The sequence below is a fragment of the Rhinoraja longicauda genome, chromosome 3 (genome assembly GCF_053455715.1).
Source record: "Rhinoraja longicauda isolate Sanriku21f chromosome 3, sRhiLon1.1, whole genome shotgun sequence".
NCBI lineage: Eukaryota > Metazoa > Chordata > Chondrichthyes > Rajiformes > Arhynchobatidae > Rhinoraja > Rhinoraja longicauda.
Window position 1 is genome coordinate 42452100 of NC_135955.1, and position 27482 is coordinate 42479581.

The 27482-nt window shown below is 42.6% G+C and overlaps 1 protein-coding gene across 3 annotated transcripts in view; it reads left to right on the forward strand.

Annotated features, from left to right (window-relative positions):
• focad (focadhesin) overlaps nt 1-27482 on the forward strand; it is a 195048-nt gene that overhangs the window by 101578 nt on the left and 65988 nt on the right. For 2 of the 3 annotated variants that reach the window (XM_078396039.1, XM_078396040.1), the window contains exons 19-24: nt 2857-3001; nt 5019-5207; nt 11746-11867; nt 15715-15807; nt 21776-21864; nt 24465-24506. In XM_078396039.1, the coding sequence (XP_078252165.1) occupies nt 2857-3001; nt 5019-5207; nt 11746-11867; nt 15715-15807; nt 21776-21864; nt 24465-24506 (680 nt within the window). The remainder of the gene's footprint in view (nt 1-2856; nt 3002-5018; nt 5208-11745; nt 11868-15714; nt 15808-21775; nt 21865-24464; nt 24507-27482) is intronic. The other variant, XM_078396041.1, reaches the window with a different exon arrangement.

Below are 27482 nucleotides of genomic sequence, written 5' to 3' on the forward strand. Positions count from 1 at the left end.
AGTAATATGAGCAGAATTAGGCCATTCGGCCCATCAAGTCTACTTCGCCATTCAATCATGGCTGATGTATCTCTTTTCAACCCCATTCTCCTGCCTTCTCGCCATAAGCCCTGACACCCCTGAGAAGGCAGGAGAATGGGGTTGCGAGGAGAAGATAGATCAGCCACGATTGAATAAAGGAGTGGACTTGAATAAAGAAATGGCCTAATTCTGCTCCCATGATTTATGAACTTATAATAGAGTCATTTTGTTTTTGTTTCCTAAAGTTTCTCAAGTGGAGGAAAGTACACTGTAGGAAAGATTGTCTGGTCACCACAGTAAGGGTTGAACTCCAAATCTATCTTTAAATAGCAATCTGTCTGAATGTGAGGGGTTAAAACATTCACTTCGAACACAGTACACCCGTCAAGGCTTTTCTGTCGATTAACGCAATCCTGACACTTGTTTTGGTTTGTGTCAACATCTTGAATATTGGAACTGGGCTTTCTTATGTCTTAAATGTTCGTTGGTACCTCCACACTGGTGTGGGATATGTCTACTATTTTTTACAAATTAAACATTAGACTAAATCAAATTGACAAGCCAGGGGACAGTCGGTGTACGTGGTTTTCTCCCCACTAGCAGCTCCAGCTTTTGGCTTCTCTGCGACATTAACATTAAAGAGTGTGGCACTGATGATGAGAAAACAAGCAAGAGTCAGGTAATTTACTGTGGCTGTTGTGCAGGAAAAGAAAACTTGCATTTATATACTGCATTTTACAAACACGTTAATGCCCGAAGGACTTGGGATGAAATTATATACTTTTCAAAGGACAGTCAACCCGTGTTATAATGGATGGGAGGGTGGATGGGGCAATGCTATCCATTATTGCTGATTGTTCCCTATAACCGAGTAAGGCATTATCATTGTATGTAGTTGAAACATAAATCTGCAGATGATAGTTAATACACAACAGGACAAAGTGCTGGAGTAACTCAGCGGGTCAGTCAGCATCTCTGGAGACCATGGATGAGTGATGTTGGGACCCTTCTTCAGGCTAATTCAGTCTGCTGAGCGACTCTAGTACTTTGTGTCATTTCACTTTAAAACCAGGTGCCGATGCTGCTGGTCTGCATCAGTGAGCCCTTCTTCACTGGTTGACGTGACTGTTGTTGCGGCTCATGTTGTAGCCGCTGGCCGACTGCGCTTTCTTCATGCTGTTGCCACCAACAAGACGTGCCTGGACCCCGTAGGGCTCCCTCTCCTCTTACTTGCCGCCGCTTCTTCCTTTGCTTTGTCCACTCCTCGCTCCAACACCACCGCCTCCTCCTCCTTTTCCCCACAGTCACCGACATCTTCCAAAGTGAAGTTTGTAGGCGACTCCGGGGGTAAAGGAGGAGGAGGTGGGGGATGGGGTGGGGAGAGGCCGAGTGGACAAAGCGACGGTCGACAGGAAGAAGCAGCACCTGGTGAGAGGGGAGGGAGCCCCACAGTGACTGAACACGTCTTGTCGAATGCAGCGGCCCGAAGAAGGTGCTGTCCTTGGAGAAATGTGACACCCCATTAGTAGTTTGCCACTGCTGCAGGTCTCTGTTTCTATCGGAGTTCTGCAACTTCAATCTGACTGCTCCTAGTCTCTTTCCTGCAGGAATTCTGCAGTCCCCAATCCCATTGCTCCCGACTCTGTCTGACAGGAATTCTGCAATACCTATATCCACAACCTACAAATAGGTTCCCTTATCCCATCTCTTGTTATTTAATTTTTTTAAAATTAGCTGATCTTGTAATTTATGGCATGGCAGTGCCGGAGACCCGGGTTCGATCCCGACTACGGGTGCTGTTTGTACGGAGTTTGTACGTTCTCCCCGTGACCTGCGTGGGTTTTCTCGAGTTCTTCGGTTTCCTCCCACAATCCAAAGACGTAGAGGTATGTAGGTTAATTGGCTTGGTAAATGTCAAAATTGTCCCGAGTGGGTATAGGGTAGTGTTAATGTGCGGGGATCACTGGTCAGTGCGGACCCGGTGGGCTGAAAGGGCCCGTTTCCATGCTGTATCTCTACACTAAACCACTATAGTTCTACTCCAGTGACAAGATAAGCACTTTGGTGGGTATTCGACCTCACCTGCCAAGCATTTTCTTTAACGGTTTCTCCTCGGGAAGAATGAGAATTAAAAAAAAAATACTTTCAATTTGTACCTAAGTATGAATCTCTGAGCCAATACATCAAATGCAGGACAGTTGCAGGTCAGGTGTGTAGGTATTCAAGGATCTCTTGAGTTTGACAAGCTTTTCTTTTATATTTATGCTTTTAATTGGAGTGCTGCTTGCATCTCTTTGGTGCTATATTGTGATCACAGGCATCTATGACACATCTAAAGACAATTTTTGGTCAAGTTTTGAGATGAAGAAACATTGATTAGCATTTTGTCACAACTGCCTTCAGCAAATGAAACACCTTTGAAGTTAAGCCCTTTTGTAATATGGAAAATACAGGTTCTAAGATGCCTGCAAAAGCTCCCACAAACCACACTTTGATCCTGGATAGGTAATTTGTTTTAGAGATGTTGAATGCAGTATACATATTAGCTAAACCCTTGGGGATAACCCCCATGCTTTCTCTCAAATCAATAGCTTGGAAGCTTCAGCCTCCACCTCAAGGCTGGGGGAATGGATGACAGTGGTGGGAGTTGGGAGGATTTGTAACTCATCTGACAGGCAGCATCTCCTGCACTCCTTTCGTACTGCACCATAATATCAACCTACATTTCTTTTTTCAAACATATGGAGTATGGTTTTAACCAAGAAACTTCTGAAGTGGGCTCAAGTGCTTCCGCCTGGTCATATTTGATATGTGTGTAATGCACTTTCTGTTTAGGTCCGGCCAGAAAGAAAAAATGATTATGAAATGGATGAAGAGATGGAATTAAATCCAGAAGAAGAGGAAAAAGAGGAAGATCTTTCAGTCCCAGGTGCATCATATATAAAGCTATTATTAATAACCCCTCAGCTGGTGTTGTCTGGTATGTATTGATACTTGTAGTTATTTCATTTTCAGGTTTAAGCAGCAACATTGATCTTTTAGTGTCCGACATGGATCAGCATTAATGTTTTCATTTTGGTAGAGGTTAAAGACTTGCAAATGTCATCACCAATAACACGTGCAACACCCCCCCCCCCCCCCCCCTCCCCCCCCCCCCCAGTCTTGTTTGGAAGATTAATGGGATTAAGAAATAAATTAAAATATGTAAAGATGCTTTGTGGGATAAAATTCTTGGCAACCTCTTTTTCTCCCCCACCCACCAAGGAGGTTATGCATGTTATCTTGTAATTATGTTTGGTTGGCAAGGCACAGAGTTGATGGACATTATTTGATGCTAGAGCATAACTTAGTTTAGTTTAGAGCTACAGCGTGGAAACAGGCCGTTTGGCCCAATGATCACCTGTACACTGGTCCTATCCTACACACTAGGAACAATTTTACAGAAGCCAATCAACCTAGAAACCTGCACATCTTTGGAATGTGGGAGAAAACCGGAACACCCGGAGGAAACCCACACAGTTACAGGGAGAAGGTACAAACTCCATACGGACAGCACCCGTAGTCAGAATCGAACCTGAGTCTCTACCGCAACTCTACTGCTGCGCCAGTGTGTCGCCCAAGTTGGAGTTATCCTGACGCCATTTAAAAAAGGACTCGCTGCAGGCAGTATTGAGCACCTCTAATTGAGTTGCTATTGTGCAGATTATGTGACCAAGTATATGAGCCAGTCAGGATAATTAAGGAAACATTTCATCAACTCACTTGATGTGGTACCACTGTACTTTCCAAGCCAACTGTGCCCAACCCAACTAGGGCCCAACCCAACATAATTGATGCCATATCATAAATACACCTTATTATTATTATTATTATTAATGGTGAGATAAAGAGTTTTGATATCTCTGGTCATCTGTCTAACTGGAACTGAAAGGATTTGGAGAATTGCATTTTCAAGTAAGGAAAGAGCCTGAGGAAAGATTGGGGAGAGACCTTCAGGAGGGACTTGGGTGTGTGAGAAGAAATATGCTTGGGAGAAGGGCTGAGGTGATGAAAAGTGGTGATCGGTGAAGATTAAATAGTGTGTAATGCAAAAAGTGATGAAAGAAAAGATGTGTCTAGATTGCTAGTCCTGTTTGGTGGGTGATAAAGCTTGGGACACAATAATTTGTTTCTGTATTTATATGCAGAGTAGATTTGGAGCATCAGGTTGAATGTGAGGTGGTTTAATTTTGAGGGATCAAAAATCATGTATCATCTTCGGCACAATCTGTCCTCAGCTGGTGTGAATGTGACATAATATTATTCAAAAAATGATTGAGGTTTTCATGTGGCACTTTTTCCTTGAAGTTTCCTCAATGTTTATTTCAGTTTCTCTTCTTTTAATTCTGTACAGTGATGGATTCTCTTGAAGTGCCAGTTATTGCAACTGCAACCCAAACTTTTGCATCAAATGAATAATTTGGTTGATATACATGAATGAGCCAATGCTTGTCAAATAATTGTTTTATGCTTTTTTGTTGCATATGAGCTGAAACCAACAGGATATAAGGAACTGTTATCCGAATTTTGATATCTGAGTGCAACTCCAAAATTTACAGTGCTTTTACCTTCTACGTCTGCAGTTATGTTCAAGTATCGATCACAGATTATATTATTTTAAAGTTTGCAACTATTTCTCATCCTGGTTGCTCCAAAAGGCAGACAGACGCTCCTCTCTGTGTCTAATACTAATTGTTTGTCCTGAGGCCAGCGTTGGCAATACAGTGATTAATCACCAGAAGAATAAAGAGTTAAAAGCATTTGTCTCTTTAGTAGAGCATCTGACATCACTTACTGGCAGCTTCCTGAATAAAAGTTTAGGCAGAGGTTAACTCAAAAGTTATGATGACACATGGGAGTGATTGGCTTGGCCAAGCTATTTAAATTTGAACTTGCAGTTACTAATTTTGTTCCTCATGACAGCCAGAAGTAGCACTTCCTTGACCTTTTTTTTACAGCTTTTGAAGAGTTTTTGTCGTCCCTTATGAACCAGGAATTAACTGTAATGCCCCGTGGAGTATATTATTCAGCAATGCGAGGTGGAACCGTGCGTTCTGACCAAGGGAAGACCGTAGCTGGGATTCCCAACTTCATGCTTAAGACTTATGAGAAGAACAAACAACCTGGACTGAAATCTGGGCTGGCAGGTAAATTAGCCATCAATCATATTGACAAGTGTTGCTTGTTGTTGTGAACTAATCTGTTTTCCCAGAGCTTTCATAAATGCAGCAAGTTTATTTGTTGCATGGCCATTTGGCAATCATTCATGTCGCCTAATAATCCCCATACATTATAATATGAAGTTGTATCTGAGAAGACAAAGTTATTCAACACTCCCCCTGCCATTATTTCTACTCCAAAAATCACAGTATACACAAAATTATGTGATTCGTCACAGATGGGGAAAGCAGAACATTTGGCAGATAGTGGAAAAAGCTTGTTGAAAACTCTGCACTTTGTAACTCAAAGGTTTCATGGAATATTCATCATGTCATTTTGCATTTTATTTTGATTTAATGTTAAATCCTTGATTTGCAATGCAACTTTTGTTACATATCTGAAATATGTTCTAAAATAAAATGTCTGGAATATGAAATATCTGACGGGTGTTAACCTGGCTGGAGGTCTGTTCCAATGGTGTTCCACAGGGATCTGTGCTGGGACCGTGGTTGTTTGTGATATATGTAAATGACTTGGACATGAATGAGAGTGTGATGTTTAGTAAGTTTACAGGCACCAAAGTTGGTAGAGTTGCAGCCAGTTAAGACGACTGTCAAAGGATACAGCTGGATATAGATCATTTGCATATGTGGGCAGAAAAATGGCAGATAGAGTTTAATCTGAGCAAGCATTGGTGTTGCACTTTGGGAGGTCGAATGCGAGGGGAAGGTATACAGTTACAAGACCCAAAGCACCAGTGAAAAGAGGGATCGAAGGCCATAGCTCCCTGAAAGTAGCAACATGAGTGAATAGAATGGTAAAGAAGGGGTATAATCTGCTTCTTCTGGGGCAGTGAGTATAAGAATCAGGAAGTCAGGGTGCAGCTTTATAAAACTTGGGTTAAGCTACATTTCGAGTATTGCATGCAGTTCTATTCGTCCCATTACAGGTAGGATATGGAGGCCTTGAAGAGTTTGCAGTAGAAGTTTACCAGAATGCTGCCTGGATTAGAGGATATTAGACAAACGTGCATTGTTTTCTCTGGAGCTTCAGAGTTTCAAGAGGAGACGTGATAGAAATATATAAAATTGTGAGAAGCATAGATAGAGTAGACTGTCAGACCCCTTTTCCCAGGGTGGAGGTGTCAAAGACTAAAGGACATAACATTAAGGTCAGAGGGGGGAAATTTAAATGAGATGTGCGGCACGTTTTTTTATAGGAAATAATGTAACAAAAATGAACTGCAGATGCTGGTTTATACCAAAGATAGGCACAAAATGGTGGTGTAATTCAGCTGGTAATTCAAATGTATAAGTGACGTTTCAGGTCGGGACCTTTCACAAAGATTTCAACCCAGGTGGCGCCAACAATGGCTGCCTCACTAACAGTCTGTCTGTCCTTTCCTGCTTTATGTTTTAATTGTATGTGTTAAATGTATGTTTTTGGTGTTCTTTACCTTGTTTTATGTGGGGTGGGGTGGTTGGGGGAAACTTTTTCTAATCTCTTATCTCGACGGAGATGCGATTTTTTTCCCGTATCGTATCTCCGTCCGCACTGCGGCCTAACCGAGAAGTTGGCGGCCTTTGCTGGAGACTGATTATGAGAGCTCCACCGCGGGGAGCTTACAGGACTTTAGCATCACGGAGCCCACAATCCCTTTGCCAGGATTAGACCTCAGAGCTCCAACCGTGGGTGCTTGTCGACTTTAACATTCCAGAGTCAGTCTCTGGACAGAGCCGACTTCAGGAGCTCCAAGCCGCGGGAGTTTCGATCACCCCAAAGTGGGAGTTTCGATCGCCCTGATGCGGGGGCTTCGACCTCCGGCTGCGGGAGCATCGATTGCCCCGACGGATGGTTCGACTGCCCTGACCACGGGAGAATAAAGAGAAAGAAGATTGAACTTTTTTTGCCTTCCATCACAGTGAGGAATGTGGGGAATCCACTGTGGTGAATGTTTATGTTAGCATTTATGTAGTTGTGTGTCTTGTTGCTTTTTTTTCATATGGCTGTATGGTAATTCGCATATCACTGTACCTTAACTGGTACATGTGACAATAAAAGACCTTTGCAACGTCACTAAATCATTTTCTCCTGAGCCTGACCCCCCGAGTAGCTCCAGCATTTTGTGTCTTTTTTATACAGGTACCTGGAATGCATTGGTGGAGGAGGCAGATACAAAAGTGTTTTTTAGTACAAACCCATATTTACTTCACAAGCCACACAAATAAGACGGTGCCTCAATTCCTCTGGCATAGGACAGTGCTGTTGACTCTCACACAACAGGAAGTGCATTAGTTCTCTGATACCAGACACCATTGTTGGCCTTCTAATGCTGGACACCAACTCTAGCATCAATTTGGCAGCTTTTCCAGCATCGAACAACAGCATTGCCCCCTGATCCTGGACAGGTCTGCTGGCCCTTGCTCAGTGATAATCATTATCTAGCTCCACTAAGCTCCTTGCTTGACTTGGACAGGTTGGGTTGAAGGTTTCAAGGTCAGTTTATTGTCACATGTACCAATTAAGGTACAGTGAAATTTGAGTTGCCATACAGCCATGCTAAGTGAAAAGCAACAAGACACACAACCACATAAAAGAACATGAACATCCGTCACAGTGGATTCCACATTCCTCACTGTGATGGAAGGCAATAAAGTTCAATCTACTTCCTCTTTGTTCTCCCGCGGTCGGGGCAGTCAAACCATCCGCAGTCGGGGCGATCAAAGCCCCTGCAGCTGACGATCGAAACCTCCGTTGGGGTGATCGAAACTCCCACGTCGAGGCGTTTGAAACTCTCTCCACGGCATGGAGCTCCCGAGTCGGCCTCTTCTTACCGTAGACTGCGGGCTTCATGATGTTGAAGTCCACAGGCCCCGCGGTTGCTTTGATCCCTGGCAAAGGGATCGCAAGCTCTGTGATGTTAAAGTCCCCCAGACTCTCGTGGCTTGGAGCACCCGTCGGTCTCCAGGAAAGGTCACGATGTTAGGCCGCAGTACGGATGGAGGTACGATACAGAAAAAAAATCACATCTCCGTAGGGGTAAGAGATTGAAAAAAAAGTTTCCCCCAACAGGTTGTGTGAGTGGGCAGATGCATAGCAGATGCAGTTTAATGTGGATAAATGTGAGGTTATCCACTTTGGTGGTAAGAACAGTGTGGTGTATTATGATAAGAATCGACGAGTGAGACAGGTTAGCATACAACATATGGCTGCTTTACTTCAACACCACCAGAGAGTGTAATCAGGTATCCCACAATGCTTTATACCCGGAACTACGGCAAGGCTCAGCTGCCAAAACACAAATACTCAAAATGGTAAATACACCACATTACCCCCTTTTTAAAATGAAGGTAATCTTAAATAACTGAAATTAGCAAGTGCCTTATTACTAACAATAACCATTCCCAAAATTACTACTATGCAAAGTTACTTGTTATCGCTAGAGACCCTCTTGTAGTTTTAACAAGTCTCAGTCCATCTGTGTGTTCATATTAATGAAAACAACTTAAACAACTAAACAGTCCTTCATGCCGAACATTTCCCCTCTTTTTTTTATTTTTAAATGAAGCTTAAGGGACATAGCGGTCTGGAGGCTTCCTGACCCTTGATGATCGGCGTGGACTCAGCGGCGCAGCAGCTGCAGCTGTACGGTCCACAGTCCTTGGCTCGCTGCATGATGACATGTCCTCCGGCTGTGCGGGTTGGCTCGGTGCAGAAGTGTCAGTGGTTGAGTTTTCAGTGTCCTGATCCAGTCCATCTCCCATGACTCTGAATCTCAGCTGATCTCCATGTCTCCTGTAGGTGATGTCGGTGTCTCCTCCTTGTACTTTGTAAGACACCGGTCCTGTTTGATCCACTATGACTCCAGGAATCCATTTGCGTCCTCCCCCAGCCATATTGTATAAATACACTGGGTCATCCACTGAGAAACACCTGTCTGCTGCATGGAGGTCATGGTGAAACTTCTGCTTGTACTGTTTTTTACGAACAGAGGCTGCTGTGTCCGGACGGATGAAATCCAGACGGGTGCGCACGTGTCTGTTCAGAAACAGGTCAGCAGGTGACTGACCAGTAGTGCAGTTTGGTGTGGTGCGATACTGCATCAAAAAGATGGAGACCCTGTCCTCTACATCCATTGCGGTGTGTGTCAGCTTTTTCATTCCACCCTTGAATGACTGAACGTACCGTTCTGCCAGGCCATTCGAGGCAGGGTGACCAGGAGCACTTGTAGAATGAAGGATTCCATTCTGCTGCATGAAGTTTTTTAAATGTTCACAATGTCATCGTAGGACTTATCTTTTGGCTTCAGCGGCTGCACCAGGTTCCTTAACAGACCATATGTAGATGCTCCCATCACACTTAACAGAGTAGCCACTTGCTTCTCCACTGCAATGTCGTTAGCCTCAAAAAACTGCTCTAAACGTTCCACATACGCCGACCAAGACTCTGTCTTCGGGGCGAACTCCCCTATGGAACCTATCATAGGCATTTTCTACTTGTTTTATCCTCGTCGCCAACTTTAACTGTGGTGTATTATGATAAGAATCGACGAGTGAGACAGGTTAGCATACAACATATGGCTGCTTTACTTCAACACCACCAGAGAGTGTAATCAGGTATCCCACAATGCTTTATACCCGGAACTACGGCAAGGCTCAGCTGCCAAAACACAAATACTCAAAATGGTAAATACACCACAAACAGGAAGGCAGATTACTATCTGAATGGTGTCGTTAGGAAATGGGGAAGTGCAAAGAGATCTGGGTGTCCTTGTTCATCAGTCACTTAAAGTTAGCATGCAGGTACAGCAGTGAGGAAAGCTAATGGCATGTTGGCCTTTATGACAAGAAGAGTTGAGAAAGGAGCAAAGAGGTCCTTCTGCAGTTGTACAGGGCCCTAGTGAGACCACACCTGGAGTACTGTGTGCATTTTTGGTCTCCAAATTTGAGGAAGGACATTCTTGCTATTGAGGGAGTGCAGCGTAGGTTCACTAGGTTAATTCCCGGAATGGCGAGACTGTCGTATGTTGAAAGACTGGAGTGACTAGGCTTGTATACACTGGAATTTAGAAGGATGAGAGGGGATCTTATTGAAACATATAAGATTATTAAGGGATTGGACACGTTAGAGGCAGGAAACATGTTCCCAATGTTGGGGGAGTCCAGAACAAGGGGCCACAGTTTAAGAATAAGGGGTAGGCCATTTAGAACGGAGATGAGGAAAAACTTTTTCACCCAGAGAGTTGTAAATCTGTGGAATTCTCTGCCTCAGAAGGCAGTGGAGGCCAATTCTCTGGATGCTTTCAAGAGAGAGCTACATGGAGCTCTTAAAGATAGCGGAATCAAGGGATATGGGGAGAAGGCAGGAATTGGGTACTGATTGTGAATGATCAGCCATGATCACATTGAATGGCAGTGCTGGCTCGAAGGGCCGAATGGCCTAATCCTGCACCTATTGTCTATTAACCCCCCTCCCCCCACATAAAACAAACCAAGGAACACTAAAACATACTTTTTAACACATACTAAAAATAACAAAATAGAAGAAAGGACAGACTGTTGGCGAGGCAGACCCTGCTGGTGGCGCCACACGGTGTTGAATTCTGACTCCGTGGTTTGAACTGCAGGTGAAATAGATTTGCGTAATCAGTACGGAAAGTTAAACAAAAAGGGAATGGAAATAGGATTGAGTTAAAGCTGAGATAAAAGTGAAGGGGTAAACTAAATATGTCTGTTTTTCAAATAATTATTGAGCTAGTTTTTCAAATATATATATGAATGTAATTCTATACTTGTATAATTTGTGACACCACACAGATTGTTTAATAATTAAGATACAACATAGTGTTTAAAACAAAATAGTTTTGTTCCTGATGCACAAGGTTTGAGTGTTTTCCGATATGATTGGTGAATAAATGATTAAATTCAGAAAATCATACTCAAATATGGATTTTAAGGTCCAGTCATTCTGTGGGATAACATGGAAAGTAAAGCTTGTGGAAGACCAGGTACATTAGATGCAGTTTCAAAGCTTTGCACTTCAGCATGCATGCATTGATTGGAATTATTTTTTGGTTTAATTAATGAGTGTCATTGATAACTTAATGCACAATCTGGATCATTGCATTGTGCTTGCAGTAAACACTGTTACCCGGCAGTAGTTTATTTGGGAACTAACCAAAAAGCTTCACACAGTTCCAACTAATGTTAAGATACATTCCTGCTGAAATAGTAAAATGGGAGATCTTGTGACTCTTCATGACACTAATTTCTTAAAGAGGCCTGGTTCAAGATCTGTTTTCTTTCACTCTGGAAAATGAACAAAGAATGGAAAGATGATTATTTTGAAGAATAACACCATTCCCAATGATTCACTCCGGATTTATAGTTTGTACAACCTAATGAGGATCTTTATAACTCGGACGTCGCTGCTGAGTACAAATGTAAAACGCTGATACGTTTAATGTCTTCCTTAGAATATTGGTCTTGCATCTTAAACCTGTCCTACTTCGTGTTGTTTTTACAGCTGGCTTATTGCTAAGTTATGATCTACATATCCAAACTGACAAAGATGGCAAGCCTATTAATCGCTTTCTTGTTAGTAGAGGTCGCAGTTACCAGCAGATGCTTGCAGCCCTAATCCATGAGGTAGGTTGGTTTTTGAGATGTGTGTGTGTGTGTGTATATTTATATGTATGTGTGTGTGTGTGTGTGTGTGTGTATATGTATGTGTGTGTGTGTGTGTGTGTGTATACATATATATGTGTGTGTGTACAAATATTTATATATATATACAGTGCATTCAGAACGTATTCAGACCCCTTCACTTTTTCCACATTTTGTAATGTTACAGCCTTATTTTAAAATGGATTAATTTCTTTATTTTATATCATCAATCTGCACACAATACCCCAGAATAAAGAAGCGAAAACAGGTTTAGAATTTTTTGCAAAGTAATTAAAAAGAAATAACTGAAATATCACATTTACATAAGTATTCAGACCCTTTGCTATGACACTCAAAATTGAGCTTAGGTTCATCCTGTTTCCATTGATTATCCTTGAGATGTTTCTACAACTTGATAAATTAAATTGATTGGACGTGATTTGGAAAGGCACACACCTGTCTATATAAGGTCTCACAGTTGACAGTGTATGTCAGCGCAAAAACCAAGCCATGAAGACGAAGGAATTGTCCATAGACCTCCGAGACAGGATTGTGTCGAGGCACAGATCTGGGGAAGGGTATAAAACAATTTCTGCAGCTTTGCAGGTCCCGAAGAGCACAGTGGCCTCCATCATTCTTAAATTGGAGATCTTTGGAACCACCAGGACTCTTCATAGAGCTGGCCGCCCGGCCAAACTGAGGAATCGGGGGAGAAGGGCCTAGGTCGGGGATGTGACCAAGAACCCGATGGCCACTCTGACAGAGCTCCAGAGTTCCTCTGTGAAGATGGGAGAACTTTCCAGAAGGACAACTATATCTTCAGCACTCCACCAATCAGGCCTTTATGGTCGAATGGCCAGACGGAAGCCACTCCTCAGTAAAAGGCACATGACAGCCCGCTTGGGGTTAGCCAAAAGGCACCTAAAGTACTCTCAGTCCATGAGAAACAAGATTCTCTGGTCTGGTGAAACCAAGATTGAACTCTGGCCTGGAGGAAACCAGGCACCGCTCATCACCTGGCCAATACCATACCTACGGTGAAGCATGGTGGTGGCAGCATCATGCTCTGGGGATGTTTTTTAACGGCAGGAACTGGAAGATTATAGTCAGGATCGAGGGAAAGATGTACAGAGCAAAGTAGAGAGAGATCCTTGATGAAAACCTGCTCCAGAGCATTCTGGACCTCAGTCTGGGCAGAGGTTCACCTTCCAACAGGACAACAACCCTAAGCACACAGCCAAGACAACGCAGGAGTGGCTTTGTGACAAGTCTGTGAATGTCCTTGAGTGGCCCAGCCAGAGCCCGGACTTGAACCCGATCGAACATCACTGGAGGGACCTGAAAATAATTGTGCATTGACGCTCCCCATCCAACCTGACAGAGCTGCTTGAGAGGATCTGCAGAGAAGAATGGGAGAAATTACCCAAATACAGGTGTGCCAAGCTTGGAGTGTCATACCCAAGAAGATTTGAGGCTGTAACCGCTGCCAAAGGTGCCTCAACAAAGTACTGAGTAAAGGGTCTGAATACTTATGTAAATGTGATAAACAATAGACAATAGATGCAGGAGTAGGCCATTCAGCCCTTCGAGCCAGCACCGCCATTCAATGCGATCATGGCTGATCACTCTCAATCAGTACCCCGTTCCTGCCTTCTCCCCATACCCCCTCACTCCGCTATCCTTAAGAGCTCTATCCAGCTCTCTCTTGAAAGCATCCAACGAACTGGCCTCCACTGCCTTCTGAGGCAGAGAATTCCACACCTTCACCACTCTCTGACTGAAAAAGTTCTTCCTCATCTCCGTTCTAAATGGCCTACCCCTTATTCTTAAACTGTGGCCCCTTGTTCTGGACTCCCCCAACATTGGGAACATGTTTCCTGCCTCTAATGTGTCCAATCCCCTAATTATCTTATATGTTTCAATAAGATCCCCCCTCATCCTTCTAAATTCCAGTGTATACAAGCCTAATTGCTCCAGCCTTTCAACATACGACAGTCTCGCCATTCCGGGAATTAACCTAGTGAACCTACGCTGCACACCCTCAATAGCAAGAATATCCTTCCTCAAATTTGGAGACCAAAACTGCACACAGTACTCCAGGTGCGGTCTCACCAGGGCCCGGTACAACTGTAGAAGGACCTCTTTGCTCCTATACTCAACTCCTCTTGTTATGAAGGCCAACATTCCATTGGCTTTCTTCACTGCCTGCTGTACCTGCATGCTTCCCTTCAGTGACTGATGCACTAGGACACCCAGATCTCGTTGAACTCCCCCTCCTCCTAACTTGACACCATTCAGATAATAATCTGCCTTTCTATTCTTACTTCCAAAGTGAATAGCCTCACACTTATCTACATTAAACTGCATCTGCCATGTATCCGCCCACTCAAACAACCTGTCCAAGTCACCCTGCAGCCTTATTGCATCTTCCTCACAATTCACACTACCCCCCAGCTTAATATCATCTGCAAATTTGCTAATGATATTTCAGTTATTTCTTTTTAATTACTTTGCAAAAATTTCTAAACACCTGTTTTCGCTTTTTATTATGGGGGTATTGTGTGTAGATTGATGATTAAAAAAAAAAGAATTTAATCCATTTTAAAATAAGGCTGTAACGTAACAAAATGTGGAAAAAGTGAAGGGGTCTTAATACTCTCCGAATGCACTGTATAGAAAATATTTCAACCTTGCTTTCTCATTTACCTTCTTTCCCACATCCCTGGTATCTCCGTCTCTTTCCATTTGAGTATCTCGTTCTGCCTTTCCGACCTTTCTCCTCTCTTTCGCTATTTCTCTTTCACTGTCTTGTTCCTCTGCTCCTTCTTGTTCACTCTCTAGCGCTTTTGTGCTCTTATTCCCATTCATTTCCCACTCCACTGGCTTCCACTCACATTGCTTCTGTGCCTTCCCTCACTACTCTTTCTTGCTCGCCGTCACACTCTCTCTCTACACTTTCTTTCTTTCTGTTTATCTCATTCTCACTATACTGCTCCGTCCCTTCTCTCTTGCTCTGATTTTCAATTGCAATTTTTTAATTGTTTAGAGAAGGGTTCAGTCTGTTTGAAATTGCAAGAAAAATGCTGATACCAGAAGCCAATGTTTCAACATTCCCTGTAGTTCCCTTACTGGGGGTAATATTTTTTAAATTATGCGGATATTTGAAACAGCCAGAAATGATCATGCATTTTAGAATCAAATAATGTTAGTATATTTCCAGAATAGTTCCCCCCAAAAATCCTAGCAAACCTTATTTGAGAATGTTTTCAGAATTGCAGAATAATCTGATTTAAATATGCCGTAGTCAAGTCACAATAGATCAAAATATAGTTAGAAGATAATTCCATAACTTAAAATAAAATTGTTAGGGAAACAAATTGAATTACATCAGAAATGACAAATGAATGGCTTTCATTGGCACTGCATGATTCAATTGTAGGTGTGAATGTGGTGATGCTTCTTACCTCTTCAATAAAGTGGAGCATTTCCAGAAATGTTTGCTGGGGTGCACGGCCTTCACTACCACTCCTCTGTTGGCAGGATATTCTCTGTCTCAAATAAGATCACAAGCCTCTGCTTTTGTTAAGTAAAATAGAGTTTCTAAGATTTGTGGAGAATAAAAAGCGTTGCACTCTTTGAATCTTTGGGGAGGAAATCACAATAAATACTTTCTTGAACACTCTTGAATCTTTAGCCAACCCCATTAATAGATAAGGTTCCCACATGATCAACAAATGTATATCTGTGCATGATAATTTCAAATCTTTCTATGGCTCTTAGTTGGGTCAATTATGATATTGTTATCTCACGATCTCTATTCAATTTACAGGTGCCTATTCAACCTTCTGAATGGCATAAATCAATTTTGATGTCCCAAGCATGGCTAGGATTTATGGCTAGAACATATCAGGCTGTTCTGCAGGTAAATACACCTTTGAGATAACAATGGATTCCTTCCATGATAGTTAACTATTCGACTGTACAAATATTTTGATGGATGCAAATATTTAAAGCAGTATTTCATTTGTTCAGTAAAAGGCAGTTAATGTAAGAGAATGAAAATCAGTTCAGACAAAGGGTCTTCAACTTTAAATATAAACTTTGTTTCTTTTTCTAACCTGCTGAGTGTTTCCAGCATTTTCTTGTTTATTTAATTGTCTATTGTTAATGTTTGACTAAGACCTAAAGGTGGCACAGCGAGTAGAGCTGCTATCGCACAGTGACTGCGTGGGTTTCCTCTTGGTGCTCTGGCTTCTACCAACGTCACAAACCTGTGTAGGTTTGTAGGTCAATTGGCCTCTGTAAGTTGCCCTGAGTGTGTGGTAGGGAGTGGATGCGAAAGTGGGATAACATGAAACTAGTGGGAACAGGTGATCAATGGTTGGTGTGGACCTGGGTGGCCAAATGGTTTGTTTACTTGCTGTATCTCTAAACCAATCTAAACTAAGACTTATGTGTAGGAAGGAACTGCAGATGCTGATTTACGCCAAAGATAAACACAAAATGCTGGAGTAACTCAGCTGTACAGATAGCATCTCTGGAAAGAAGAAATAGGTGACATTTTGGGTTGAAACCCTTCTTCAGACTCTGAAGAGTCACCTATTCCTTCTCTTCAGAGATGCTGTCTGTCCCGCTGAGTTACTCCAGCATTTTGTGTCTATCTGTCATTGGACTTGACAGCTTGAAAGACCAGCTTTAATTGTTTCTAAAGGGTTGTTCCCCTTGGAGCAGTGCAGGTTGAGAGATTGAAGAAGCTGCATAAGATTATGACTGCTGGATAGGGTAGATAGAAGGAAGTTATTCTCAATAACAGACTATTCAAGGGTGAGTGGGCTCAGATCCAGAATTTGGGCAAAATATACTGGGGAAATGTAAGGAAATGTTTTTGTTTGGAGAATAGTTATGGAATGTAGTTCATTGCTTATGCTGGTAATTGAATCACAGTCATTCGGGGCTTTCAAAAGTGAATTGGATAGGTAGCCAAGAGGTTTATTTACAGGGCTATGGGAATGGGACTCGACTCGTTGGATTGCTGTACGAAGAGCCAGCATGAACCCTATGATTCCTTTTGTGGCAAAACAATTTTTAATTCTATTCATTGTTTCTAATGTGTTTGTTTATGACTTGTTTGAGCTCCAGGTGCTATGTTAACATTCTGAACTGAGCAATATCCAAATACAATACTACCGTTGCCTACTTAATCCCATTACCCAACTAAAGGAATACGGAACATTTTGCAGTGTCCAAGCACATTAGGCATTTAGTGCTACAAAATTGTTAATTGTTCAAAAAATCTCTAGATCCCTTTGCTTCTGTAATTAAATCATGCTAACATTTACTATTAATCAATTGCAATCTTTGTAAAACATTACATGTATTTATCCTGTGGTTTGTATGAAGATTGTGGTTTGCAGCCATACATTTAACGTTGAAAACAGTTGTTAATTGTGCAATGTGTCCAATATAAGACTATGCACACTCAGATTGAAGCTTGCTTCAAGAATTATTGCCAGAAGTGTTTAAGATTTCTTTGCTTCAAATTTTAAAATCAAAATAATGCAGATGATAGAAATTTGAAATAAAAATTCTGAAATGCTGAAAATATTGGACAGGTCGGACAGCAGCTATGGAAATTGAATAATTAATGTTCAATTCTAAAGACCCTTCTCAGGCAGCCAGTATAACGAAAGACCCACTCCACCCTGGTCATGCTCTCATATTGCTCCTACCATCGGGAAGAAGGTATCGGAGCTTGAAAACTGACTTTTCTCAGGTTCATGAACAGCTTCCTAGCAAACATCAAGCTGTTGATTATTGCACAACTCTAACCTCAGCAACTGAGATCTTCCATGGACTCTTTGGATTGCATTATGTTCTATAGTTTTACACTATCGTTACTTAGTATCATGGTTATTAATTTATTGTACTATGATTACATATTTATCTGTATTATTGTGTTAACGGGTCTGTTAAGACGCAGGAAGTAGTATTTCATTGTCCATTACCAGAACATATGACAATTAAACACTCTTGACAGAACAGGTGAAGTGGGAATGCAAGGAGTGAGTGAGAGAGAGAGAGAGAGAGAGAGAAAACTAACTTGTGTTCTTTCTTTAGAAAGGCACAAAATGCTGGAGTAATTCAGCAGGTTAGTCAGCATCCCTGGAGAATAGGTTTCGGGTTGGGACCCTTCTTCAGACTGATTCAGAAACGTCACCTATCCATGTTCTCCAGGGACGCTGCCTGACCCGCTGAGTTACTCCAGCACTTTGTGTATTTGTATGGTAATCCAGCAACTGCTGTTCCTTTCCCAGTTCTGATGAATGGTCTTGGACCTTCTTTTGCACAGATGGCATCTGACCTAATGAGTGTTTCCAGCTTTTTCGGCGTACATTTTTATTTGTTTTATTGACCTGGTCCTTTCTTGCATATTGACATTTTGGTTATCAAATCCTGGATTATTTCTCTTGACTAGAATTTTGTGCATGTAAAGAAATACGGTAACAGTTTTTGCACAATGCATCAGTGTGACTCCAGACAAACTGTTCCTTCAACATATTGTTTCAGTTAGGCACAGAATATGTGTTGCAACTGAATTTAGTTGAATATCTGGCATGATTTATTTTCCCTTTTCCTGAAGGAAATTGCCCTGTTCATAATGACACCTATTTTGCAGATGTTTTCTCTTTAGTGTAAAATCGTGAAACTTAAGCACATTCATTTTTCTGTTGACAAAGTTGTAACATGAGGCTGATGGTACGACAATTGTGGTGTATTGAATAATTTGAATGAAAAGCAGTGCCTTTATGTAGAGTTTAGTTACAATATTAACTAAGAAGAAATGAGCAGTACAAATGGATGGGCTGTGGGAGGTTTTGCATTGCGATTAAATGCGTTTACATTATCAAGGTAAACAGTCATGCTTTGCCATAAATTAATTGAAACTAAATTTAGTCATAGAATAACACACAGTTCTTTATGTTCGTGGTGAGGGATCTGACTGCGTAATATATAAGAATATAGTATATAATAATGTTTAATTATAGCATTAGAAAGCTGCTTATCCCTTCCTATCTACATGCACTGTCGTAATTTAAAAAGCAAAATCACCAAATAAAAATACCCTAGGTTTTTCAGGAAGCTTGTTGTTAATTATCTGCTGCAGCTATAAGAGAATCACTATAATCTTGCATGATGATTTAATGAGCCATTTTGGCAATTCTTGGATGTGGCTTTTTGAGAAGCTGCATTGAACTTCTAACATTTTGAAGTGTCCAAGCATATTTATGTGTTTTTCTGAATGGACGATTGTCTTTGTAGTTCAATTAGTATTTTCTCTCCTATTTACTGAGATTAGACCCTTAGGGAAAGTGACAGGAAGAGTCTGAAATCATAGCATGGTGTTACCCACAGCAATCCTGTAGTACCAGGCAAACACATTGTCAGATTTGTCTGCAGGCTGTAGTAATTACATAATTAAATAATCATTAATTGCACCAAATGTTCTGTGGTTGCTTTATTTGCCCTTGGTTTGTTAATTTTATTGGTTTGATTTCATATGGCTAGGTTGGAGCCTATTGTTTATGTATCTCCATATATTAGCTCATCCTTTCAAATTCCTTGTGTCGGCAAGAAGAGGTTTGATTAATTTCCACTCAAAATATATATTTGCACAAAATTTTGTGTATTTTAATTGAGAGGTGTGTTAAATTTAGAGGGTTTTTTCTGACTTTAATGAATAATTCATGTTTTTCTTCCTTTTCTTTTCACATACTTACTTCCCTGCTCATCCCCTTAATAAGAAGCTTATTCCTTTCTGGGTTTTGAGTTGAAGGGAGTTTTTCCAGGTCTCATGGGAAAAACAGTAGCTATTATACAAAGTTGGCCAAAACGAGCCACTCGCCATCAATGAGTGCAACCACCACATTCCTGGCAAAGTGCCAACAGCTCTATTCCTTTATAATTTTAAATATCCAACAGAATGAGAGTAGTTCATTGATTTGAGCAGATTATTGACAGGACTGACTCTACAGCCATTTTACTAAATGTTGAGGAAAAAGATTACAAGAAAGTCCAAATAAGCAAGTTCTCCATAGAACAGGTCCGAAGAACTCCCCAAAACTGTGGTGAGTCTCTCCAGTTCTGCTCTTTAAAGCACACTTGACATCGCTTTTCTAAGGCTTTTGAGCAACTTTTGACCATCTCCCCCCATTTGTCCCACTCATGTGATTGAACTTCATTGGCAATGATCAATATCCTCAGTACTGTCGACACCTGATCTAAAGGCCAGGTGCAGTATCCGCTGAGGTTGCTCGGTAGTATTGAAGAACCATCTGTACATTCCCTCCTTTGCCTGGTGATCACTGAAAGCAATTGCAGCCGAAGCCAGCTAATTCATAACATTTGATGTATCGACTTTGAGCTTTGATTTGGTTTATCCATGGTGGCAGTTTCCTGGAGTCCCTAGCTCTACTTTTCCTGTAGATTTTCAGTGAATACCTAACAATTATTTTTGAAGTAGTCTGAAGTATTTTTTGAACATGTGCAAGCGGAAGGGATTAGTTTATCATGGTCAGCACAGACATCATGGGCTGAACGAGCATTTCCTGTGCTGTACAGTTCCATGTAGTCTTCCCACCTATTTTCTGTTTTTTTACATCAATAGCTTGTACTTGATTTTGATTTGACACTTTCACTTATTAATTACTTTCTTGGCAGTATCTGCTTTCTAAAACTAACTTAACACAAAGCGCTGAAGTAATTCAGCAGATCAGGTAACATCTCTGGAGAACGTGGATAAGTGACCTTTCGGGGTGGGACCCATCTTCAGACTAAAACGTAACTGTTGCGGTAGTTCCTTATTCCAGCAGATAACAATTGAAATGAAGCTAAATTTAGAGCAAAAATAAGTTGCATTTATTTAGCATCTATGTGCATCTTGAAGCATCCCTCATAACTGCAGAAGTCGACGCCAATTGTATTTAAGTGACCTAAAGGCAGGAAGAGAAATGGAAAGCTTTCGGACATAGAACACGATGGGGCTAAAAGCAGGTATTCTCCGTCAAGGGAAGGTGAATTTTGCTTGGGACCAAGTGGGATGCCAAGGTTTCAAATGTTACTCACCATTATCACAAAAGCAATAAATCATATGAACAGACATAACCTGCAGACACGATGGAATCCAAGTATTTCCTCACGAGACGAGCATAAGGACATAATAGCAGGACCTTGGAGTGGAGATTTTCCTCATTCTGTTTCCCATCACTGGATGGATTTAAGAGAAAATTTGATAGAGCTCTAGGGGCTAGTGGAATCAAGGGATATGGGGAGAAGGCAGGCACGTATTGATTGGGGACGATCAGCCTTGTTCACCATGAATGGTGGTGCTGGCTCGAAGGGCCGAATGGCCTCCTCCTGCACCTATTTTCTATGTCTATGTCTATGTTAATTCCCACTCCATATTCAACTGAGTGTGTTTTGGGAGGTCTACCATCTGCCCTGAGTTCTAGAAAAGCTCATTCCTGGTCTTAGACTGACATTGGGCCAAGCGTTCAAGCTGAGCTGAAGCCATTTGATGGAGTTAAAGCAAGATCAGAGCATGCTGTGCACCTCTGCACAAATAATTGCGGAAAGGTGTTGGTGTATCTTATCCGATAAATTGGTGCCCCTACATTTCCACCTGGAGTGTTGGCACTTGCTTAAGAGTGGAGGGTTTTAGGAAATTGCTCCACACTGGTTCACTTTATAAATAGGTGTCTTACTTTAAATTTACTACAAGCACAATTCCTTTCTCAGTGTGAACTGATATACAACTTCCTCTTGCCTGTGCTCATTGATTGCTAATAGTTTCATTGTGGGATGACGCTGTTGATTGATGACTTTGTCTATAGGGGAGACAGGCCGAGCTGGAGATGCAGCAGAAGCATGGGAAAGATGATCCAGAGGAGCTCCAGTACAAGCAGTTCATTTCCTGGCTCTGGTAGGAAATGTTTAATGGTGTAATTATTTATCTAGCTATCGACTTATTTACTTTATACCTTGAGCAGCAGTACTCGCATGTCACCTTATAAATGTAGTATAATTTGTTGCAGTTGGAATTTCCAGAAATACTAATGTTGCAACTGATTCCTGCTAATTCTTCCCATTTTTTTCATTGGACATTAAAATGGGAAAATATTACTTGATGTAACCCATCTAGCTCCACCAAGTGCATTAATCCTGCAGATTCCTTTATCACACATTTTTCATTATGACATGCACCAACTAAGGATTTTTAAGCATTTCAGACACATTAGTGATCACTTTGAGCATGTCTCTTCCCTTGTGTCTTTGTAAAAAGAAAATGTCATGCAAGTCATAACTCAACGTATCCAGCAGACACTCTATATTGCACCTAATTCTCTGCTGCTTAGTTTTTGAATATGTGAAGCTTGTGAAGACGAGCTGCAAATGTGGTATTTTCATTGACTAGAATATGCAGAACTGGAGCTTGTGTTACTTTAAGTCTCTCAAGCTCCTAAAAAAAGTTGATAGAATGTATATGTAGAAGATGTAGTAGTATACTACTATACTAGTAATAGAGGGGGCCCACCATCCTCCCTGCACCTCAACAAACTTTCCCCCTCAATCCCCCTGGTCCACTCTCTCTGCCCTTTCTTTGTCGCACCTGACCATCAAGGCTGAGCAGACTCCGCCCAGGCAAAGCCACGGGTCCTGATGGTGTCAGCCCTAAGGTATTCAAGGTGTGTGCCAGCCAGTTGTGCAGAGTACTCCAGCATATCTTCAATCTGAGCTGAGCCTGGAGAGGGCTCCAGTGATGTGGAAGACATCCTGCCTGGTTCCTGTACCAAAGAGGATGTGTCCCAACTCCTCCAATGTCTACAGACCGGTGGCGCCAACCTCACACATCGTGAAGTCCCTGGAGAGGCTGGTGCACACTCACCTACGACCCCTGGTTAAACCTTACCTGGACCCCCTGCAGTTCGCTTACCAAACAAAGGTGGGGGTTGAGGACGCCATCATCAACCGGTTCCATTATTCCTATGCTCACCTGGATAAGCCGGGAAGAACTGTGAGAGTCATGTTTTTTTAACTTCTCCAGCTCTTTTAACACCGTCCCACCCTAGGCATTGCTAGGGTGCAAACTGATGAAGATGCGGGTGGATACTCCATTGGTGTCCTGGATCACCAACTACCTGACTGGACGACCACAGTATATCAGGCTACAGAACTGTGTTTTGGACATGGTAGTGAGCAACAGGGGACGGTCCTCTCTCCCTTCCGGTTCGTCATCTACACCTCGGACTTCAGATATAACTAGGACGCCTGCCACATGCAGAAGTTTTTGGATGCCTCTGCAATTGTGGGCTGCATCAGTGAGGGGATAGAAACTGAATGCAGAGGTGTACTCAACGATTCTGTTGAGTGGTGTGGGCTGAATCACCTGCGGCTCAACGCTGACAAGACTAAGGAGTTTGTGGTGGTTCTTAGGAGGAGCGGAACACCACTGTCCCCAGTCTCCATCAAGGGTGTGGATGTGCAGTTTACCAAGGAGTACAAGTACCTTGGAGTTTACCTGGACAATAAACTGGACTGGTCCAGGAACTCTGAGGCACTGTGTAAGAAGGGACAGAGACGTCTGTACTTTCTGAGGAGACTCCACTCTTTCAACATCTGCAGTAAAATGCTGCAGATATTCTATCAATCAGTCTGAAGAAGGGTCTCGACCCGAAACGTCACCCATTCCTTCTCTCCCGAGATGCTGCCTGACCTGCTGAGTTACTCCAGCATTTTGTGAATAAATACCTTCGATTTGTACCAGCATCTGCAGTTATCTTCTTATTCTATCAATCGTTGGTGGCCAGTGCCATCTTCTTTGCTGCCGTATGCTGGGAAAACAGGGCGAAGGCCACAGATGCCAACAGAATTAACAAGCTCATCAGGAAGGCAGGCCCCGTCCTGGGGGTGGAGTTGGATTTACTGGAGGTGGTCTTGGAGTGGAGGATGCTCCTCAAACTGCAGAGCATCTTGTACATTACAGCTTACCCTCTCCATGACACACTGGTCAACCTGAGGAGCACCTTCAGCAACAGACAGGTTCCACCAAGATGCAGCACAGAACGCCACAGGAGATCCTTTTTTCCTGTGGCTCTCAAACTGTACAACACCTCCCTCTTCTGTTGTGGTAGACCGACTCCCCTCCAACCTCCTTCCCAATCTTTGCACATCCCCAATCCTGGACTTTCCACTCATCACTTTAATTTCACGTTCATGTATATTGTTGTGTTTTATGACTGTTGGCAGACCAATTTCCCTCCTGGGTTAAATAAAGTTCTATCGTATAAATGAAGAATTTTTATTTAAGAATAATGTGGAAGGGTCAGTAAAAGTGATGGAAATCACTGTTAATCAAATATCTTTCCCAGTTCTGCCAAATGGTCTTTGATCTCAAACATGTTCTCTTTCCACAGATGCGACCTTACCTTCTGAGTGTTTCCAGCATTTTCTGATTTTGGTTCAGATTTGTGGCATCTATAATTTATGGAATTTGATATTATTTTTGTTGTTTCTCTTCAACAGGGCCAGGGACATGCTAACTGACGTAGTTAAATCAGCATCAAAGTAAGTAAAGCTTGCATTATTGAGCACACTTTTTTCATTTGGATTCTTGTGTTTTTGCCCGCCCCACCTCTCCGAATAAAACCCCTTTACTCAGCATATATATTTCTTTGTGAGCTAAGTTGTTTTATAACATGATAATGTTCTTTTTTTTAAATGTCTGAGTTATAAGGAAATGAAATAAAAAGGAAGTGCAGATGCTGGTTTTACCAAAGATAGACTCACAATGCTGGAGTAACTCAGCAGGTCAGATAGCAACTCTGGAGAAAGTGGAATAGGTGACGTATCGGGTTGAGACCCTTCTTCAGACTGATTGTATGTGCAGGGGGAGGGGTGGAACTTGAAGCAATTAAAGACCAGGACTAAGCAGGGTGATCTTGGGCAGTGGTGTTCCCTGATAGGCTGCCAGTTGGCTCGGGATGGTGTGATCCCAAGAGGGATACATCTTTGCAAAAAGTGAAACTGGTTAACCAACTTTAAATGGTTCAGTGGTGCTTTATAGTCATATGTGCAGAACACAGTAAAAAAAAATTTGAGTCACCAGATTTGGTGCCATTTCCAAAGTTTGATCCGCGCTCATGGAGCGGTGCCCGATGCATACGAGCCCCCGGCTTCTGCAGGGCCTCCAGCCGTTGCCTTTGTCTGGATCGTTCATGAACCGTCATGCTTCTCCTTGCCCGGCTACCCCTGTGCCCCAGTGACGTCTCCAGAAGCATGATGTACGACTCTGGTTCACTTCTCTAGGTCTTGCTTCTCGCCACCTGGCTCCCTCCTCTTCGGTTCTCCAGTTTTCGGGGGATGAACAGGGGCTGGGCTCGGCGGTTTAAGGCCACAGCCCACCGGATCTTTCTGCTTTTAGCCATGTGGCCCACTGGGTCTTTCTGGGTGGGTTCCCGGATCCACGGCAGGCGAAGATAGGGTAAGGCCACGGGCCAGGATCCTTCTACCGCACAACTCGCTAGGATCCACTTTTAATGGAAGAAGGGGGGGGGGGGGGGGGGCGAGAGGTATCCTATCCAATCCTATCCAATCTTATCGTTCCCCAACCCCATACAGCCCATTTCTACCTCCTCCCCAAAATCCGTAAACAGAACTGTCCTGGCAGACTCATTGTTTATGCCTCACTGAACTTATCTCCACATTCCTCGATTCTATCCTATCCCCCCTTGTCCAATTTCTACTAACTTTTGTACAAGGCACCTCAAATGTGCTTCAACTATTTAATAACTTTTAATTTCCAGGCCCCTGTTCACTCATCTTTACCATTGATATCCAGTTCTACTCCACCTCCATCCCCAACCAGGAAGGTCTTAAGCCCCTCGTTTTCTTCTTTGAACCAACCAATTTCCCTTCACTAATGCTCTCCTCCATCTAGCGGCATTTGTCCTCGCCCTCAACAACTTCTCCTTTGACTCCCCTCAGTTTCTCTAAACATGCAGCCACAGGCACTCATATGGGCCCCAGCTTTGCCTGCCTTTTTCTTGGTTACGTCGAACAGTCCTTATTCCAAGTGTACACTGTCCCTATCCCTTAAATCTTTCTCCGCTACATCGATGACTGCATCAGGGCTACCTTCTGCACTCGTGCAGAACTAATGTACTTTATTAAGTTCACCACTAACATCCACCCTGCTTTCAAATTCACCCGGACTATCCTTTTCACCTCTCTCTCCTTTCTTCTCTCTCCTTATAGCAGAACTACCTGTATTAAATCTAAAGTAGCCTGTTCCCTGTTCTACCCTCTACATCATTGATAATAATTTGATTTATCCCCTCTAATATAAGGGTAAAGTGTTTTATAGTGTTTTCTTAAAATTTTATATATTATCATCTCTCTGTCTCCATCACAGAACGCTATTGACTGACATCAACTACAAACTTACCGACTCCCACAGCCTACTGGGCTACACTTCTTCCCACCCTGCCTATTGCAAAGAAGTTATCCACTACTCTTAATTCCTCTATCCCTGCTGCATCTGCTCCTGAGATGAGGTTTTCCATACAAGGACTTCTGAGATGTCCTCATTCTTTGGTGAATGTGGTTTCCCCCCTTCTGTCATAGATGGGTCCTTCACACGTGTCTCCTCTGTGTCCCGTAGTTCTACTCTCACTCCCCCTCCCTCCAGACGCAACAAGGACAGAATTCCCCTGGCACTCATCTTTCACCCCACCAGCCTTCACGTCCAACACATCATCCTCGCACATTTCCATCACCTCCAAAGTGATCCCACCACGAATCACATCTTCCCATCTCCACCCCTTACCGCCTTTCACAGAGACAGCTCCTTCCGCAACTACTTGGTTCACTCATCCCTTTCCACCCAAACCACCCCCTCCCCAGGTACATCAACCACAGGAGATCAGCATCCGGTGGTTGATGAACCTGGGGAGAGGTTGGAGAGAACAGCATCCGGTGTTCTCGATGTGGTCTCCTGTACATCGGCGAGATCAAGCATAGACTCAAAGACTGTTTTGCTCTACACTTGCACTCAGTCTGCCAAAGTCTACTGGATCTCCCGGTTGCTAACTGTTTTAAATCTCCTTCCCATTCCCATACTGACCTTACTGTCCTGGGCCTCCTTCATTGCTCATATTTCGCTTGTGTAACTTATAACAGTTGAATAAACGTTGAATTTTCCAATTTTAAGAAACCTCCACAAACACGCCTCCCCGTACCCCTCACTTTCCCTACTACCTTGCCTTCCCCCCCCCACCCCTCCACCTTTCCTCCGCTAAAAGTTGGTTAATCAGTTCCACAGTTAGCAACAATGTCTCCCTCTTAGGATCACTCCTAACCAACAGGCAACCTATCAAGGAACCTCCTTGCCTAAGGTAATTTTTTGCCAACCCTTGGTTTGTCCTGGTCTTGCTACCAGTTCCAACCCACCCCCCTCCCTCCCCGTAAACTTCCTCTGACTAAATATTCTAATTGTTTCGGTGTTCCCCACTAGCTAGTATGGCTAGTAATATTTGTTTATTG